Consider the following 21576-nt stretch of genomic DNA (forward strand, 5'->3'; position numbering starts at 1 on the left):
GCATCCTGAACAGTTATTAACCGGTGTTCTACCAATGCAACACTACATAGTAACTGTGCAATCCCATTCCTTTATCTCGCTTCTAAATGAATGATTTGTTCTGTTATAACTTGCAATACAGTATAACTCTATATCATGACTAACAGTGCAGTACAGTTTTAAATCTGTTTTACCTCTGTATTTGTGCTTTTTATTCGTTTTTGGTTTTTTTCGTTTGTTTTTTGGATGTATAATTTTTACCGTTTTTAAATACTTTTAATTGTTTTATACATTTTAATGTAAATACACAGTAATTTAGCTTCGGCTGCAACAGTGATAAAAGAAACTTGAAACTGATGCTGAACCTGAACATGCATGTAGTATAAATAAAGCATTTGGACATGATTTTTTTCTCCTCTTTGGTTGTACTGTAGTACTGTACTACAGTACAACGAATAGTAAAAAAAAAAAAATAATCATAAATGATAAATACAGTAAACCACTGTGTTTCTTTCTTGTATTCTTGGAAGACTCTTCCATGTTTTATAAGTTGATTTTGTTTTGTTTTTTGCTAAGAGTATGTGAGACCGTATAACAATATTTGTCAGTTGTCCCATAGCAACGCTATTGTATACTGAAACTGAACACTTATTTTCATTTAACGATTGTTGGATAATATTTACAGTTCTTCAAATCAATTAAATTCAATATTAATGTTATTAAGACATACAAACATGAAAAGAAATACAAGGCATTAAATATGGTGTTTGAAAAATTAACATTAATTTTATTTGTTGAAGCAGATATTTGCATAAATGAAATAGCTGTATACTGTAACTTAATTGTTATTGAAAAATTATCATTTACCATTATTTGTGATACAATATTTTATTACATTTTTATTGGCAGGGAGCTGATAGCCAGAGGCCCCTCTATAAAAAGCCTATACTGTAATTTAAATGCTTCTATTCTCAGTGCTTCAAATTCTTCTACAGTAATCAGGCCTGATCTTTTGAAAATCATAGGTGTGCTACAAATGGCACTCCTCAATATATTCAGGGGTGCTGTAGGTGTGCTGTTTGTATGTTGGTGTGTAGAAGTTTACCAAAGCATGTTGTAAATCGCACTCCTCAAGGGCAGTTTAGGAGTGTGTTAGGTGAGTGATCGCACTCACTCGCTTTAAAAGACAAGGCCTGCAGTAATATATTAATTGTAAATGGAAGTACCGGTAATTATTAAATTAAAAATTTTAAAATAATAATTTACTATATTCTGGCAGTATAACAATTAAGGTACCAAAACTTCAACAGTTAATATAGTATAGTACTGTACGTTACACCTGTTTGTGAGAGTACAGACATGTTGTATCTTGAATATTTTAGATACTCTGTATTGTTGTAATAACATATAATCTACTTCGTCGTCAATAAACATTATAAACTATGATGCTGCACATTAAGGCTTGTATCCAAGCAACCAAATTAGCAGTTATCAAAGTTTCAATAGAGATAATGTATATAAAAATAGAGATAAATCATTAAAATGGATGGATTATCAATATATTCTATTTCTAAATATATATATTCTATTTAATAATATATTCTAAAAAATGTCCCGGCTTAAAAGAAGGTTTGGAGATGGTAGATACACTGTATTGAAACACCAATATATTTTCTAATTTCAACATTTTTATGGAATGCCAGTGTTTTATATTACAGTACTTTATTTATACTGTACTAACTGTAGAACTATACTGTTTTAAATTGACTAACAATTAAATTTTAATATTCTATTGTTGTATTATTATAGTTCATGAATAATATTATTCATTTAATTAATTTTATTGATTTAATTGTCAAATTCAAGTAGGTTAACAATATTTGTGACCCAAATTCCTAACCTTGGTTTGTAACTAACTCACCTTGATTGTGTTACGCTGAATTAAATGCTTAATTAAACGTAATTACGATCAATATGCCGTGACATCATTTCTCAATTTGAGTCACCACCACCACCAGTACTGGTGCTGTTGTTATTGTTGTATTGTATATATTGGGTGAATATTTCTTTATATTAAAATAATGATGTGTTATTCATGGAAAAGTGTTTTCCAAAATGTTTTGTTCCCACGTGACTTCAAACAACACAGTGTAAAAAAAGAACATGTTCAAAGTACATTTTTATGAAAAGGTCAATTGTGTGTAAACTGTATACTGTTACCATGGTGATGTATCCAGTTACATTAAACAATTTCTAATGTTGTTATTTAACCCGTGTGTGAACACAATTCTTGTTTAGTATTAACAGAAAGGAATTGGTTTAAAACGAAATTAGAACAAGCTTATTGACGCTTCCCTGGAGTAAAGAAAACCGTCTTTGTGCGATTATTTACAGAGAGTTTATTGTTTACTCTTGTGTTGAGTTGTAACTATGATTATGTTTGATTGGATGAGCTCACATTATAAACAGCCAATCATGAGATCAAATTGGAGCCCTTTTATCAGCCGTTCTTTTAGAATTGTGTTTTAATTACCATCTCAATCCAATCCGCAATAGGGAACTTTATTATGCTTTTAGTTTAATGATTTCAATTGTCACAGTCGGATTTAAAAGTCCTTTTTAAAAAATGTGTTTTTGTGATCTCACATAATTCTAGTTTGGAATTTTCTGTGTTAATTTATTCTCTGAAGATACTGATTTATCAAAATTACAAATTGATATTTTGCTAGAAAGTTTTTCCAGGATGTATTAATGTGCGACTCAATTTGACAGGAGCTACTATATACAGTATTGTACTGTACATTTGTAAAAAAGTAACACAGACAGTGGAGTCATCACCTGATAGGGAGTCATCACCTGATAGGGAGTCATCAACTGATAGGGAGTCATCACTGATAGGGAGTTACTGAACATCGTCAGTGATGAACATCTGAAGAAGTCACAGTGCTGCTGTCCTAAGTACTTGCGCTTTAAACATCAGACTCTACTCTACATCTTTAACTTTAAGATTGTTGTCTTAAGAAATTCAACAAAGAAAATAGATCTTACAGTAAAGCAATATTTTTTATGGCAGGCATTAACTTAATGAGAAGATAACAATAATGGCGGCAGAAAATGTTATCATATTTCAGTATTAATAATAAAAATAATGTGTAACACGCTACTGAATACGGTACACTTTTAATTGTGTATTGATCTTAATAATTTCATTACGCATTGAATAGCTGTTTTTGCTGTGGTTGTCTTTCAAGTTTTTGTGAAATTGATTAGATTGTGGCAGACTCTATGGAATTTACAGAATGTATTTACCACAGCTTTCAGGCTGCATTTCTAAAGATTCATAATCTAAAGTAGATTTCATCAATTTCTTTATTGGTTTTAGACTGTGGACTCGGCAGATAACAGCAATAAATGATGCACTCTAAATATTCAGTCTAGTAGTAGCCTACATGTACAGGTAGGCTTAGAATTAAGTACTGTAGAAGGAACGTTTTTGAAAAGTTTACTGTACTTTCAACATACAATAAGAGATTTTTTTTTCTGAAAGAAACTGAGTTATGGAATGTTTATTTGATGATAATGTGACTGACACTTGATACACTAGTGATTTGATCTTTTATTGAATGCTGCTGTTACAGAAAAGAGCTGTCAGAACCAATCAATATATTAAGACCAGCGTACAAAAGTGATAGTTAATACAGTATGATAGTAATTAAAGAAGTTGACAATGGATGATAGCCACAAGAAATAAAACGGCCCAGTTTTTCGCAAAAAGGAAACAATCTCTGTTCAAGCCACTTGGTTGTCAAAGGCCTCTGTGAAAAAGTGGTCAAGTGCAGAAAAAAAACAAAATCGCAATCATTGGTACCGGAGATAGCCCTCTAAATCTCCAGAAAAAGATTTATATTCTATTGTTTCCCCTGGAGATTTATACCCTAAGGTGTCCCTGGGGATTTATATCCTAAGGTGCCCCTGGGGATATATATCCTAAGGTGCCCCTGGGATTAATGGATATGCAGCAATCAGTTTCCAGTCTTCGGAATGGTTCGCCGGTCATTCCAGATATTGTTGTTTCCAAACATACATCATTGAAAACTGGAAAGTCGCAATCACATTGGAAGAATGAAAAAACAAGCAGAAATCATGATGAGCGACATCCAAGTCCAACACAAGAATTTTCCCATCATGCTGCATCACCAGATTATTTTGGTTACCGTAATTCTACGTCTGGTAATTATTCTAATAATCATTTTAATGATCCCGCACACAGCGGTAGGCAGTCGTGCCAAACGGTCACCTTCGACGACGAATATAACAATGCGTCTAGTCCCATCACTACAACAGTTATTTACCCTCTAGAAGAACAGTCAAGCTTAAGCCATCATTCCGTCACTCGGTCTGTCAACCAATCAGCTCCTCCCGTTGTCAGAACTGTCCGCCAATCAGCGGATGAAGTAAAGCAGTTACATGACCGCTTGACATTGTCAAAGATTCTAACATACGATTATGTGAATAGCAGGAAGGAGATCTGGGTGGCGTTCATTGTAGTTCTTCAGGATTTATATAATTTAAAAGGCAGTTTTCTTGATGTGGTGTGTATAGTTCTTCAGCTCTGTCTACATTATCAAACTAGTTTGACCAAAAAGTGTTACCAAATATGGTAGTTGATGTGTTCAAATAGTAGTGATATGAGATCATCATGTCCATTATGGGCACATCAAATGTTTTTATCACATACAGTTTGATAGTGTGAACAGAGCTTTAGTTTTATTATATCATAACTCAGGGGTGGATACAACTAACATTACAATAACATAATAATGTTAATAATCTGTCAAAAATAGATATCAAAAAGTAGTTTTGTAATGTCATTTTTGGAGGAGCGCTACTGTATCCCCCCATTTTCCCAACCTCTGGATCTTCCCCAAGAATTATTCATCCATCAGTAAAAATAAGAGGCCACGCCCATCACCAAGAGAAGTAATAAAATTAAACTAGATTGCAATAACATTACTAAATTTAAAAATCGTAAGTCTAAATGGGGTCTTTGTGTTAAAGTTCAGTTAGACCACCAAAAAGTATTTTAGTGCATCTACTCCACACTTTTCCTTTCTACTCCTATCATCTTGCATAAATTGCGGACGCAATACCTACTGTAGCTCCAGACATGGCTTTGTATTGAGCTACACTGCCGGCCCAACTATCACCATCATTGCCCTCTCAACTTACAGTACTGTATTATATCAGTGGCATAACAGCTATGAGCCCTCACTGGCTAAACCCAGGGGGCCAGAGCTTGAGCTGCCCCAATGCAACTACCCAGCGTTAGAGAGAGTACCATGGAGGAGTACCATGGTGGCAGTACTAAACAAGGGGCATTTGCCCTATGCATTACACCATTTATTCCAATCCTTCTACTACTTGTTATTTTGAATCTTGCAGGAAGGAACTGGTAAGAAGCCAGAATATGAAATACGACTCAGTCTTTTTGATGTCACCTTTAAAAGATTTTTTGGAAGAACATGGAAAGGACCAAAGAAGGCTTGCAAAGGGGCAAGTACAGGCAATCCAAAACTACATTATAATATGGTAAGACAAATGTAGTTGTACTTTTATTAAATGTGTTACATACAGTATCTAAATATATGTTGTATTTTCTTTTATGGCGTGAGTGCAGAATCTGTTTATGTTTCATTGTTGACCGAATAAATATTATTATTATTATAAATATATTATTTCTAATAATTTAAAAATTAATTTTAATATTGTTTGAATTTAGAAATTGTTACTAATTTAGGTTTTTTTTCAATGTCTTTCCCTTTTATTGTATGTCCTCCATCTTTAATCTGTTAATGTAAGATGCGGCTCCAAAAGTTAATTAAACAAATTCAATATTTTACAAAAGAAATTTAATATGGCAACACTTGAAAAGAAGGAAGGAGATGAGAAAATGCAAAAAAGTTATTAAAAATATAATAATAGAAATTAAATTTAAAAAACTACTTATTGTATTTCTTGCAGCCTATTTACTTCCATACGTCTTTGACCGACCCAAATATAGTACTCGTTGTTGAGGTCATTGGAACGATTTATCCAAAGAATGGAGAGGCTCAACAAATAAGCTGTGGGTGGGGCTTACTGAAGCCATTTGAACAAGGTATATGAGTCAACATGGCATAACTGGTGATATCTCTGAATACTTTAGAGTCTTATCTAAATGTAACAATAAGTTTGATTGCCTAATTAAGGAGATGTTGTGGATCAAAGAGATAAAACCTACACTCAATAAACAATCGGATTCCATCAAAGCTAAATTGTTTATCTAACTCAGTAGGAGGAGCTAATTACTTAATTAGCCCTCAATTAGCATTTCCTGTCACCAACTTTGGTGCTTAGTGCACATAATTATTATTGTTTTGTATTCACTTGATCTTGAAAATGGTTCTATGATGGTACCGAAACGTCGATCTCTCTTTTTGTCATTAAATTTTATATTGAAATTATATAGTAAACATCTTTTAATTCGTTATATGAGTCTTCTTATTTAAAGATATATTATCCCCCTAAAAAAATATTTTTTTAAATTTTTTTGTTGAATATGTTATTTTAATGTCACATAATAGTTATTCACTCTCACAAAAAATTGGGTCTGACAAAAATGTATTTACCTGAGAAAAATGTAATTTAAAGCAAAAAATGGTCAAATTGTCTGGAAGACAATGAGTTTTTAGGTAATTTAGCTGTTTATTTTGTCTTTTTATAGGTGAAATAATTTTTTTCCCTCGTTTTTTTTCTTATGGAAGTGAACAACTTCATTAAAACTGCAAAATGGCCTATTCAAAGTCCGATTTTAAAAATCTTTATTTTTCATGATTTTGGGGGACAATACATCTTTAAGCAATAAATACAGGTACAAACAAGATGCTTAGAATGCCACATAGTTTTCAACAAAAAAATTTTGAAAGTTGAGTTTACTTTTTGAGTGAAATTTATAAAACAAATCTCTTTTAATATTTTTTAAAAATTATTTCAGTTCCAAAAATGTGCGTTTATAAATAATAAATGTGTTTTTAATATTTACATACACAGAAGATATTGTAGACTCTTCGGATGGGAAACCAGCGGTGAGTCAGAAGGTTGATCTGATGCACGGCACTCCAAGAGCTCTACTCTTTGTTAATGGTGACATAGAAGGTGAGGCAGGAGGTCATTATTACCAATCCAGCAATGTATATTATTTACCTTTAGTTTGGTGTTGAGATGCTCATGCACCAATCCCAGGGTCTTGAGTTCAAATCTTTTCAGATTTGTTATCATAAAAGACAAATTCCACTTCCAAACTCTCTGTACAGTATATGTTTCCATGTATATTATATTTATTATTGTTATGTGAACAGGTTTGTCATGTTTAAGGATAATAGTGAAATAATTTGCCTTCCTTTGCAATTTGCTTTAAATTAAATTGAATTAATAGAAACAAATTGGTACAAACAATTAGTGGTGTATAGTATACTGAACGTGTATACAATATTTCTTTTAGATGACCCCAACACGGTATTGATATCTGATTGTCACATGACCTACACCATTAAGTCGCATCGCTATTTGGAGAAGATTATGCACCTCCTACCAGAAAATGTCATAGTGGGTGCCACTGATGTGGTACCAGGGGTTGCCATAGCAGACCCTGAAACAGGTATGAAACCCATGGATTTGGAAGGCTAGCATATTAAAAGACCTCTGGAATTGGAAGGCTAGCATATTAAGCCCTCTTTAATTTTAATGCTAGCATGTTGTACCTATGATGGTCCAATACTCTATTCCAATTGAATTTTACAAAGGATAACATCATATGTTTTGTTCGAAGGTTTGCATGGCGAAATCAAATGTTGATATAAAGTTTGCGATACACCACGTGTATTAGTTCTGAAAAGAACTGTTGAGTTTCTCGACGTTTCGATTAATATAAAACTTTATATCAACAATATCATATGTTGCTACTCGTACTGGCAGTACATGCCTATTAGTACAGTACTATGCATTTTGATTAAATCTTTTGAATCTCAAACAACACACAATCAGTGCCTTTAAATGTTAAAAAATTCATTTCTTTTATTTTTTTTAGGTGCTGACAATTTTCGAAAACCAAGGCCACTAAAAAAGATTCCTGCAACTTTAGATAGGTTGCAGATAAACCTATACCCAACATTGGACAGATTTGAAGATGAACTTTGTAAACTGCTTAACACTGACAGAATTGCCAGAGTAAGCACCAACTTAAGTACCACCCTAATTCATTTGATTTCCCCCCAAAAAATTGATAAATTATTGCATAAACAAGTAACTAAATTGTAGTTACTGCAGTATTTACAGTAGAATAATTTTGACTTGAAAATGTGATTATTTTATTTATAATTTATTTAATATTTCTTGTTTTAGGATGATTTGAAGGCAGATTCTGGCACAGTGTCAATCTCTGAACGGCGCCTACAAATTGGAATTCACAATGGTTGGGGTTATGTTAATAAACCACACGTTGTGTTACTTGACACAGATGCCTTCAGCAGCAGAGGGAGTAGGTCTAGTATGAGGAAAAGCAAGGGCAGACCATCTTCTGCTGGGTCAAGGTAGTGGTGTATTCTGGGATTGTTTTATACTTCCATAGCGCTTTTCACAAATGATGGTGTTTCAAACTTTTAATCTCTTTAATTTGGTAACATTGAAAATAGAAATTGTATAGATATAGACCTAATAAACAAATGTGTGATGTGACAAAATTCTGAAAATCAATCAATCTCCCCAATCAATGATGCCAAACAGTATTTTTCTGAATTGTAATAATGTTTGTATTAATTTGTTACCAGAGAAAGTCTTGGTGCTACATTAGTAATGAAGAACAAAGTACAACTACAAGATCTTGTGCAAGACCCTTTGTATTCAATTGTATTTGTCTTAGAGTACATACTTAATATACCAATGGCTGGTGCTCAAGATCAAAAAAAGGTTAGACTTATAAGACCATCTTGGTTTATATAACATTTTATTATGGTATATTATATACTGTAGTGGAAAATTGTCTTTTTTTTATACATCTCTTATTTTATTACGCTCTAAACAACCTTAGTTTAAGCCCATTGATAATAAATAGGAGTAGAAATATGGAATGCTTTGCCTCATAAACCATTACGTTTGGTTCTTTTACCATTACGTTTGGTTCTTTTACCATTACGTTTGGTTCTTTTACCATTACGTTTGGTTCTTTTACCATTACGTTTGGTTCTTTTACCATTACGTTTGGTTCTTTTACCATTACGTTTGGTTCTTTTACCATTATGTTTGGTTCTTTTACCATTACGTTTGGTTTCTTTACAATTACGTACAGCACTATCACATTGTTATTTCTTAGCTTTCAGCTAGCTTCACTCGCAACCAGACAATGAAGGTATGTGTACGATGGGCATCTTGGTCGCCGGTGTATCTTGAGAACCAAGCTGGTGTCATACTTCAACTTCAAGGTGGTCCCATACTTAACCCAGACAACATGCTTATGTTTAAGCCTCCTGACTTAGACGTGGCAGATTCCCCAAAAGCTGGGGGCCAAATTCAGTTTTTCTTCAAGTTAAAGGTATTCATCATATTTAAGTATTATTTATATATTTTTACCTAAAATACACTTGATAATGTTCTGTAATAGAGGGTGGTAAATAATACACTTGCACTCAATGTTGGTTCACTGTTGCTGGTAGAGGTGTAAATACATTTACTACTAGTACTGTAGTATGTAATGGTATGGTGATTAAACTATATATACACTATCTGTAATGAGTATTATACACTATCTATATTAAACGATAGTGTCCTAGAGTGCTTAGTAGCTTTTGTGGGTGGTTTATATATTATTTTATAGTACAATTTTGTGTTATTTCAAGCTCCAAAAACTGGACATCCAGAAATATGGAAACACTCCAAAAAGTTAGATACCATAAAATTCCCCTCCTGAATGCCATACACCTGAAAACTTTGTTGAAGGTATTTCTCACTCTCAATTTGAGCCAGGCCCGATGGTGTCCAGTTATCGGAGAGTTAACAGAATTGAACCTTCGTATTTTATTTTTTGTATTATTCTACAGTGTTCTACTGCTTACAAGAATAGATGCTTTATTATTATTTTTTCTTTTTTTTATTTTGCATTTTCTTCTGTACTTTATTGTTTGATTTCTAGACTCTTGCTGGGTCAAGACCTACATCACCCATGTCTCTGTTATCTGACCAGCAGGTCAAAGGTCATTTGGTAAGAAAATAGTATTGTAATTAACCAATCATTGAAGAGCAAATATTTTACACTTCAAAATTCATCCTTTATTCATCTAAGCAAAATAAAACTGTGCCTTGATAAAAAAGGAATTTATAAAAATGTATAGAGAGTGACTCAATTCTCTCTTTGCTATTAGTATATTTATTTTATTGTCTTTCCTTCTTTTGCATTTCATTTTGATTGGCGTAGTTGGATCCAGAGGTACTGTATTTAGTTCATTTATTCTGCATTCTGTTTGTAGTGCATTTTTCATATATATTCATTGTGATTTTAAGTTTTGTTTTGTTTTTATTTTGTTTTCAATTCATGTTTCCTTAAAGCTTGGTTCCCACTAAAGACGGAACGCAAGGACGTAGATAAAAGCAAGCTGACCAATTACAAGCGAGTTGACCAATTAAATGCAACTGTTCGAATAATCCATTGCTTCTGATTGGTCAACTCACTTACATTGCGTTACATCCTAGTGTTATGTGCTAGTGAGAACCAAAGCTTTAGGTTTTTACTCACCATAATAAACAACTGTTAAATGTTGATTATGTATATTTAAATAAAGGTCAAAGGTGAATGAAAATTAATACTAAAACCACTAAATCAGACATTTTGTCTAGGGATTGGTGTCCTAACATTTGAATATTTTAAATTATTTTACTATCAGTTATGTCTCTATTTATATTAACCTTTTTAATTCATTGTATTTCATTTAAATTTATTCAAAAATTTATATTTACAAATTAAATTTTAATAATAAAAATGCAAAATGTCAACATTTTTAATACATGTTATGTTTGATGTAATAATAAATTAATCAAATAAATGTTTTTATTGTTTTAACACCAGCTTGTTTAATTCTCTAACTAAAATTTATGTATTTTACTAAAATCTGAAATTAAATATAAATCATATGAAATCTTTCCTCCTCAGTCGGTAAGATCAGATCATAGAGGGCAGTATCCATCTCTGCAATCGTTACGTTCACAAACAACAACTGATGGATCAGTAGTAGGCGAGTTGCAACCAGGGATTCTGTCACGACCCCCTTTGCCAAGACAAGGATCACCTACACCAAGGACCTATAGGTACATTTAATGCTGTCTTCTATCATTTGATGTTGCCTATCTGTAAATGCACCTTATGTGAATCTAGTACATCTTATGCGGTTACCCCGGTGTACTAGTATATACACAGCCACTGTCACACACAGACACTTATCATAACTCATCAAGAGGGACCCTTGATAGTCAGCATACACTGTTTAGGGTCTCCCTCTATAAATAAGGTGTAATAAATGTAAAAAAAAACATAATTGAATCATTTGTAAATCAACCTCCCAAAAAGCATTTTAAATCAAAATAAATAAAGATCCTCTCGAACCAGACCCGGCTGCTAAGTGAATTTTGTATTATTTATTTAGAACAATTAAAGCAGGCTCTTAATTTGTAAAATTAAAACAGGAAATAGCAAAATTGTTAGATAAATGAATAAGCTTGTTGGAAAAGAATGTCTTAAGCTTTGTCTACACTATCAAACTTTATGCGATAACAAAATGTGATGTGTCTATATACAGTATGGATGTGATGATGTTATATCACTACCGTATTTGGGCATATTACTCTACCATATTTAGGCACATCACACTTTTTTTGTCAAACTATAGAGCTTTAAAATGGTCATCATACTTGTCCAAGATTCTGGCAATCAGATTTGTTAAAATTGCAAATCCTGTAATATTTTTAATGTAGCATTAATTAATTTGTTTTTGTGGTCCTTTTAGAAGTAACAGTACTTCAGGCAGTCAAGCTTATTACCAACAACAACAACTAGCCTACCAAACAGCCCAGATGGGCCAAGGCCCTCCTACTGTGCCCACGATGCCTGCTGGCCTAGGCAGCTCTCCACAGCCTTACCAGCAGTCGTATCCTAGCATACAACCTAATCCGTACCAGCCTAAGCATCCAATGGAAATACGCCACCTTGAGGTAGTATATTCTTTTAATTAATACTCCGTAACTCAGGCTCTTTCAACTCCCCTTCCCAAGCCTGAAATGACACAATAGATTATAAAATAGTTTATCCATCCTGTAATTGGCTAGTTGCTTGCTGTTAGATGCGAATAAAATAAAATCAAGAATATGTTTATAGTTGCCAACTGTCCTGCATTTGAATGAGTTTAGATAAAACATTCATTTTACAGAAACACATGAATTTGTCATACGTCCATTCTTTATACCACAAACAAGGCTCTGCCCCCTCTCCCTGCCATTTGTTTAGTCGGTCACGCATCTCAGTTTCGTAACTGTATACTTATAATTAATTAATCCCAGGTAAAGATTACCTTAAATATAATATGAATTCAACACAAGCTGAAAAAAGTGCTTTACTTCAGTGTTGTTGAATGTTATATCTGTATCTAAAACATATCTTAATAAATATAAAAGATGTTATAAGAATTGTATTGATTTGTTAGGCCAGTACAGTACTACCTGAAAATGCTGAACAGCTTGAGGAGCTACCCTTCACTCCAGTGCATGCTCCTATCATGCCAATGGGACCAAATCAAAAGAGGTAAGCAAACTTGGTTTACTAATGTTTTTCCTTCTTTTTGTTCCCTCTGATTATTCTACTTTTCTCCATCAAAAACATTGTCATTGAAATTGTTTCTTTTTGTTATCTAATTCTTTGCCTTTCTCATCAAAATCATTTTTCATATTAGGTCACTGTAATTCTTTGTATTACTGATTCCATATATGATCCCTCTATTTTATTTCATTCTCATCAGTAAACATTTTCATTGCTATTATAATCATTGTCTTTATCATTATCAATATTAATTTTCTGTGTCATTTTAATCATCATATTGTTGTTTCCAATAGCGGTCCTGGACTAAGTCGTGCAGCGTACGCCAGACTTTATGCTGCAGGGTTCCCAGACATTAGGGATCGTCATGGGCAACCTCCAGAGGTTGTTGACCCATTAGATCATGTGACATTCAATCCAGCCAAAGAGAATGCAGACCAGTTACAATGCAATGAAATTATAATTCAGTTCTTAGCTTTTGCAAGGTACTAAATCTTATCTTTGTATGTGTAATACATATAAAACAATATTAAATGTTTCTATAACTTGACAGTATGATTTATAAAACAATAGTAAATGTTTGACAATTTTTTTTTTATTATAACAAACAATCCTCATTTACATACAACCTGTCCTATTGGTATATAAGTACTCTAGGCATTATTTTCTGTTCTGATGATGAGAAGAGTTTCTAGAAACATGTCACATTTTAAGTCAGTTTGCCTCATTAAATGCCTCACTATAGTTATTTTAACCATGGAACTATATGTTTTAACAAACAATCATGTTATTGATTTTAATAAGAATTTAACCTATGGCCAATCAGAAGGTTTTATGTGGCGTTTATGCTTCTATTGTATAGCACTGCTGTATTTCATTCAAAAACTTTTATTGTTCAATATTCATATAAATAAAAAGTTGAAATTTGTCATAACTACTAAACACACAACAGGCACAAAACATAATACAAAATGGAATAAGTTGATTAAAAATCGGTACTGAGATGTAAAAATGAGTGAGAAAAGTTGTTGAATTCAATATTGTTTATATTGGATATGAAGTTTGTTCCATGCTATGGTGGTACCACTGCTGCGTTTTAATAACATTACTTATTACTTTTTATTTCAACTTAATCATTTATTGAAATAACACTTTTTTTTTATGTAGAGTGTTACAGTTCCAGCAAGTGACACCAAGCAACACACCAAAAACTGTTTTCTTTACATTCCAATTCTACCGGTATCCCCAAGTTACAACAGCTAGGTGAGTACTGCTACTTAAGCATGTTATCATAATGACCATATATTGTTCTTCGTCACTGTATGGTTGATAAATATAGATTTTGGAAAACTTTATCGAGGCAAATGTAATGTTTTGTTTTTAAGATTACAACTTGGCGATGTTGAAGGCAAGTTGTCAGCTGATCCACAAGCCTTGCCTTGTGTACTACAGAGATTATCAAGCAACAGGAACACTGTCGACAACAAACCAGGATGGATAGTCAGTCTTAATTATTTTGATATTTTTATTTTTTATTTTTTATTATTTTACAGAAAACATACCCAAATAAAATGTTTAGAATTTAATTTTGTATTGGTAGACAACTTACAGTAGCACCCTTCCTCTGAGGCTCCCTTCCTCTGAGGCACCCTTCCTCTAAGGCACCCTTATGCAACAGACAATTTCACCAGAATGATTGAGGATTAATATTTTTAACATTAATGGTCATGCCAGTATACACCCAGGCCTATTAACATGTATGCATTCTCTACTGTATATTACATCAATATTAATATTATTATTTCCAGATTAAGTACAATGTAGACCCTTCTTACCTAAAGTCTGGGGAAGGGAGTCTGTTCTTCAAGTATCTGTACCAGCAAACTTTACATATAGACGTCTGGGATGGAGACTCACTGCTGCTAATTGGGTCATGTGCAATAGATTTGAAGGTAAGACATGGTTCCTTGTCTTTGTGTCGATTTCTTTTCGCTAAGTTCAGGCTAAGCAGAAACACGATTTACATTTAACAATTCTCCTTTCTGAATACCACTGAAATTTATTTATTGACTAAAGGAAAATGTCTTGCTTAAGCAGAAATAATGAATATAATCACTAGTATATAAATACACCATTTGTCATAATTTGGATTATTTTGTTAATTTTGTTGCAGCATCTTCTTCGGTGTGGTCGTGAATCTGTACAAGTTAGTCATGAAGTTGACATCATTACAACAGAATACAGCGATGATTCTCCACCAATGACAGGTGACCTTGTAAGTATTAATGCTCAGTTTCTTTTAAGTTTCTTAAGCCTTGTCTCAAACTTTATGTGACAACAAATTGTGATGTTCCCATATATGGACATGATGATGTCATATCACTACCATATTTGGGCACGTCACACTTTTTTTGTCAAATTAGTTTGATAAGTGTAGACAGACCTTTAGAGAAGAAGTGAATGGTAAAGACCAGAGAAATATGCTTTCATTTTTCTTTCCCCAGACGAGAGGAGGTAGTGTTCGTGCCATAGGAGTTCAAACAATCCTCAAAGGACGTCTGCACCTGAGACTAGCAAATGTTGGCCACGTGCCAGACACCAAGAGGCAAAAATTGACAAATCACACATTGAAAGAAAGCAAGGTCATAGTTCAAGAAGATGGTAGTGGAGCTTTCCTTGGAGGAAGTCTCAATGCTGGAATTAGACAATCAGGTAAGTGTACTCTTAAAGTCTGGTTCTGTCCACTAGAGACACACCGCAACGAGTTGATAAGTGACAGTTCGATCAATCGCATGTGATTGGGAAAGTCACTTAGATTGCGTTGCTTCCTTGTGTTGTGTCTCTAGTGGCAACCAAGCATAATTGACACTAATTTAACCTTGATTTGAGGTTTGTATTTAACTGGTCTTTCCAAACCAAAATAATGTATAATGAATTTCATATTTATATTGCATTTTATACCATATACGTCTAGAGAACTAGATGTTACATATACAACAACTTTCATTTCCCCCTAAGGTCCCTTGGTGTCTGATAGTGTCAACATAGTTCCACTAGGCCTCCGTAAACAATTTCGCTGCTTGTTTATGGTCTCTTCTGAGACCTAAATACCATACCATAATCTATTCCATAATGAAGTAACAAATTTCTTGCCAATCATTTTTGGAAATTGAAGATTGTATAATTATTATAGTGTGTGTGAGTTTGAGTAAAACAAAATTATGAATATTATTTTCCAGAAGAGGTTAAGGAATTTAAGATGTCCAAAACTATAGCAGGTTTGTGCTTTGTATGGTGCAAACACTAGTTAGCAATTTCATAAATATATCTGTTCATTTTATTTATTTTGTTGATGTTTAAATCGTTGTGTGCAATATTATGCAATTATGTGGTTTTATTATGTAAGGTCTTTCATTATTATAAATACTTGGTCAGATGTTAATATACTTATTGTGTTATTTACTTGTTGTGTACATTCTATGTTAGGCTTTTCACAATTGTAACATTTTGTGTGTGTATTACTTGATAGTGCTCTATGGATATAATGCGCTTTATCAATTCTATTCTTATTTCATAGGCTTTCTCAATTGTCTTATTACAATATTTGAAACTTGCATTTTTAGCACTTTCTGCTTGAACTTTGACCCAGCTGGAAAAATATTTAATCAAGTTTTGAATACAGCTTGCTTTTATATTAGTAACATACAAAATAATACCCCATTCCAGCAGGGTTATGGTAATTTGTGGAATAACCTGCGACTTGCAGCCTACTTTGCTGAATTGTGCACATACCTCAACTTTCTACTCTAATCAATAATTGTGATTGTCTGAATTTATCTATTTGATAGGCCAAGGATTAGCAAGCTTACAGCAGAAGCGGAGCTATCGTGCATCTCACATGACAGAAAAGGACCGCGAACTGGCCTCCGCCCTTTTCTCGCGACAGGATAAAGCGGTTCAGGAATCAAACCGTGAGAGTGATGCTGTGAAACAACGCAAGTTAGCACGAATGAAAGCGTTACGGCAACTTGATAATGCATCAAATGGAACGTCAAAATCGGTTCTGGTAATATTTTTACTTTTTTTTAGATTTTTAAAGTAAATATATGAAAGATTTAGACTTTCTTTGCATTAAACCAGTAATGTATATGTATGTGTGCAAAGTTTTTGACCTGTTATACATATATAAAACTAGATGACAACATTTTTCGAAGATTTTGACTTATTTTAATTTTGAGTTTTAATAAAATTTGTGTTTCTTTTTTTGTGATTTTTGTGCTTTTACTTGTTTGTTATATGAGGGCTCCTTGGTTATCAGCGTTTGCTCACCCTCAGAAAAAGGTCAATTTGTGAATGATAACATTAGGTCAATTCTTTTTATTTTATTTTGAATACTTTAGCTTAAAAAAGAAGAGAGAATTCAGAGGAATCGTGACCTGAGAACCATTGAACTATACAGGTTGGTTACTACTGGTATTTTTATCTTAAGCTCTGTCTACACTGTCAAATTTTGTGTCCATATATGGACATGATGATGTCATATCACTACCATATTTGTGCACATCACACTTTTTTTGTCAAACTAGTTTGATAGTGTAGACAGAGCTTTACTGAAATCGGATGTCTTTTTGAAATGTCTTTGTAATAAAATTTGTTTTGTACACCACCAAACGCATTTGACTGTGATGTTTAGTATTTTGAACTTATTGATAAGAAAGTTAACTTTAAACAAAAGATGCCAGTTATGTGTTTAATAGTGCGTACTATTGCACACCATGTGACCCACAATCGTCCAATCAAATGACAGGAATTTATTTAGGTGTTGTATAGTATATTATACTATAATTTTCTTTGCAGAGATCGAACAAAGAAAGAGAATATTCTGAACATGCTGCAATCAGTAATTACAACGGAACACACAGTTCATCCGTCATTTGGACATGCTGAGTTCTTTGAGTTTGTACTTAAGAATCCATATAATGTAGATCATACAATCTCTATACAAATTGAGGATCCTGAACTTAGGTAGGTGTACTCACTGTTTCCAATAATTCCCTAATAATTCAATGAATTACAACCATATCTATTTTTAACGAGGGTGTACACTATATAAGTTTGATTTTGAATTTGAACTTGTGTAGGTGTATTGTCAGTTCCTTGTAGTGGTACTTGATAATCCACTGAATTGTATATCTATGTTTGGTATGATTATCTAGTGTGATAACCGAGCCACGAGAGTGGCGTCACTTTAAGCAGCTTTTTGAGACGTACACCCCGATGGAAGAGAACATGTTCAACACTCAAGATAAGAAGGGGGATGTCCCTGGTCTTCAGATATTCCTTAGACCAAAGGAGAAAGTGAATGTGCCGTTTAAGTACCAGAGTTTTCAGGCTAACCATTCAGTTAATCCACAGGTAAGACTGATTCTTTGCAATTTTTTTTAGTTTTACAATGTTTGTCTGGAGAACAGACAAGTCCTGATTTTTCGGTTAAAAGAAACATGTTCGACGAACTAGTTGGTGTTGTGAGGAGATTCTATCCTTGTTGTTTAAAAATTTGCTTTTTGTTAGAGTTGAGATAATTTTAGAATTAGGTGTAGTTAATGTTATTAGAGGGTGTAGGTAATTTTTTGTTTTTTCTATTTCAGGGTCCAGATGAAGATATCAAACCGCAATTTAAAATTCAAACACCATACGATGAAAAAAAAGTAGACCTGACCCTAAAATCCAAAGTACTTAAAGTGCACTTCAAGACACAAGATGACAAATCCATCGCTGTCTTAAGTCTTCAAGTAGAACCTCAGCCTCATGTCTTGGACCAAACATTCCGATTCCATCATCCGGAACATTCCTTCTTAAAAAAGAGCATTAGACTGCCACCATTCCAGAACTTACCAGGTATGCGATCAAATATACAATCTAAAGCTTTGTTTACACTATCAAACTAGTTTGACAAAAAAGGTGTTGTGCCCAAATATGGTAGTTATATGCTTAAATATGGTAGTGATCATCATGTCCATATATGGGCACATCACAATTTTTTTGTCATGTAAAGTTTGATAGTGTAGACATTAAAGCATGTCTGTAAATTGTTAAATGATTTTAATCTTCAATAATTATAATGCATTGTTGTTTACAGGGGTACCTGTTAGTGGACCAGGGCTTGAGAAATTGTATGTTAAATGCAGTGATGACAATGTTATTTGTAGTACCCGTAATGTGGTAAGTTAATGATGTTTAGCATATTAAAATGAGTATGTACTAATGTAATATTCATGTGTGTTTTCATGTGTCATGTTTATATTTAATTTTTTCCAGTCACCTGGGGAGCCTCAAGATGTCTTTTTAAAAGTAGCTTGTGGGAGCTCACCTGAGATAAAGAAGTTCTTTGTTTTAATATATTCGTAAGTAACAATCTTTTAACAATTATTTTGATTTTTGATTTTTGTTCTTTTTTTATTTACTTGTATATAATATGCAATTTAACTATAATAATAACATTTATTTTTTCCCTATCATCAGTACCCCTTACCTATCACGACCTCTACAAACCTGGCAATTCTACATACATTCACTTCAGAGGGTGGATGTGAATTCAGTAGAAGGGCAAACCAGCAGATTTTCATTGATTATCAGAGGCACTCAAGCATCACGGCTGGTGCAGGCTTTCTCCTCACACCCTCTGGAGATGCAGATAGCTCCTGTTGAGCCGTTCATGTTGTTGGCCAACTCAGTACATGAGATTCATGTAGGTGTTCGTCCCATGGCGGTTGGCAGCAAGTTTATGTATGTTAATGTTGTCGGTATCCTTTTAATGGTCTGAAAATAACACTAATTTTTCATTTGAAAATATCACAGATGCCCATGCTAGTGGTAATATGTACAATAATTCTGAGGGTATTCAACTTGCCATCTCTAATTAATTTCTTTTTTTCTTATAATCTAACTTAGTTTGCTTGGTTACTCAAATAATCACTCTGTCAATGTCTTAATTAATAAAAAAACTATTTTAATTTGATATTATGTAAAACTATGCATTTACCCTTAACTATTGTTGCTAGACAACGAGTACCATCAGCTGATTCGCTCATGGTTGATATGCGTATCATGCAGACAACCAATCATCACCAAGGCTTTTGAACTACAACTGCCTATTGGAGGAGGCAAAGGCTCAAATAAGGTACATACATACAAAAACTTTTATTTGTACTGGAATATGGCAAAAAATAGGAATAGTGGTTGATGGAGGTGTAGAATGGACTGTATAGGAAATTGTAATTTTAATTTTTTTATTTTCTCCAAGATACAATAAAAATGTTACAAATTTACTTTCCAAATTCTGTTTCCAGCGAATCACCTACAAAAACCCTTACCCACAAAAGAAGGTGTTCAACATCCGATGCAACAGGGACGACCTTCTACAGTTTAGAGAAACAAGAATTGAAGTAAGACTCAATCTTTCAAAAGCTCTGTCTACACTACCGTATCAAATTAGTTTGACAAAAAAACTGTGATGTGCCTAAATATGGTAGCGATATGACATCATCATGTCTATATGGGCACATCACATTTTTTGTCACATAAAGTTTGATAGAGTAGACAGTGTTTAAGAAAGAAGAGTATATAAATATATTGTAAAATTTGAGAATAGTTGTTGATTTTGACCGTTTGTTTGTAAAAAGTTGTTTTGTTTTTGCAGCTTGGAGGTGGAGAAACCTGTACCTTAGGGTTACGGTTTTCACCAAGTCACCAGGGTGGTAGCACTGAGATTTTGATTTTTATCAACGATGAATTTGATAAAAATGAAGAAACGTTTTGTGTCCGAGCCATTTATTCTTGATACCATGGTACAAACAAGAAGAAATATTTTAGTTGTTTCAACTGGGAGCAGCTATGTGCAGTTTTGTGGTTTGAAGATTTCAACCACAGCCATCTTTTTATGACATGACACAAACAAAATCATACCAGTATACAAACAAGGAGAGATATTTAGACTTATATCAATCAGAAGCAGCAAGTGGTGTAGTTGTCAGTGTGGGTGGTTTGAGATCTCAAAGAGCTGCTGTGTATTCAGATGACATTACACATTGCGGAGTGTTAAGGTTGTCTGTAAATATATAGCATCTGGTGGAGCTGGAGAACACATACAAGGTTGGATCAAGCATTTAATCAAGAGAGTATTGAGGAAAGATGAATACGATACTGCAGTGCCTTATTTAGCCATATTTGGGCATATCGCTACCATATTTGGGCATATCACTACCATATTTAGCCATAATCTGTTCACTGCTTGATATGACATTTGCTTAAATTCATTGGACCAAGATACTTTTAGTTACATTTAACATTCTCTATTATTTTATTATGTTTATTACATCATTCCATTTTTACATACAAACCTTGATTTCTTGATATAAATCAATTGTTCATATTTCCAGCAGTCATCAATATGATTTACTTCTAAGAAAACATACCTTGATATCATGTGCTTTCTGTATTGCAAAATCATAATAATTATATGTAAATTTATGTAAAAACTATTTATATTATTGTAAATATTTTATACGTTTGTAATTTGCTAACTCAAATGAGTATAAATAAAAGTCCTGTTCACACGTACACTTGTTATCTTTTATTTCATGTATTTGTTTAAAACAGAATAAAAAATAAAAAGTTTAATTTACTTGCACCCCTCACTCATTGCCAAA

At 33.2% G+C, this 21576-nt stretch overlaps 1 protein-coding gene across 1 annotated transcript; it reads left to right on the top strand.

Moving 5' to 3' along the window:
* The first annotated feature begins 3898 nt into the window (after positions 1-3898).
* On the top strand, positions 3899-21479 carry LOC144834875 (nephrocystin-4-like). Its single transcript, XM_078689846.1, has 30 exons — positions 3899-4571; positions 5422-5568; positions 6001-6136; positions 7069-7173; positions 7520-7675; positions 8105-8244; positions 8419-8606; positions 8844-8982; positions 9386-9604; positions 10202-10270; positions 11216-11370; positions 12066-12270; positions 12759-12856; positions 13165-13353; positions 14036-14131; positions 14254-14368; positions 14677-14820; positions 15042-15143; positions 15373-15580; positions 16717-16934; positions 17269-17327; positions 17726-17893; positions 18085-18283; positions 18517-18766; positions 19008-19090; positions 19187-19272; positions 19391-19671; positions 19930-20048; positions 20218-20313; positions 20568-21479. Exons 1-30 carry the CDS (start codon positions 3987-3989, stop codon positions 20706-20708), a joined length of 4896 nt encoding a protein of 1631 aa, XP_078545972.1. The 5' UTR covers positions 3899-3986; the 3' UTR covers positions 20709-21479.
* Positions 21480-21576: the final 97 nt, after the last annotated feature.

Source organism: Antedon bifida, chromosome 2, assembly GCF_963402885.1.
Source record: "Antedon bifida chromosome 2, ecAntBifi1.1, whole genome shotgun sequence".
NCBI lineage: Eukaryota > Metazoa > Echinodermata > Crinoidea > Comatulida > Antedonidae > Antedon > Antedon bifida.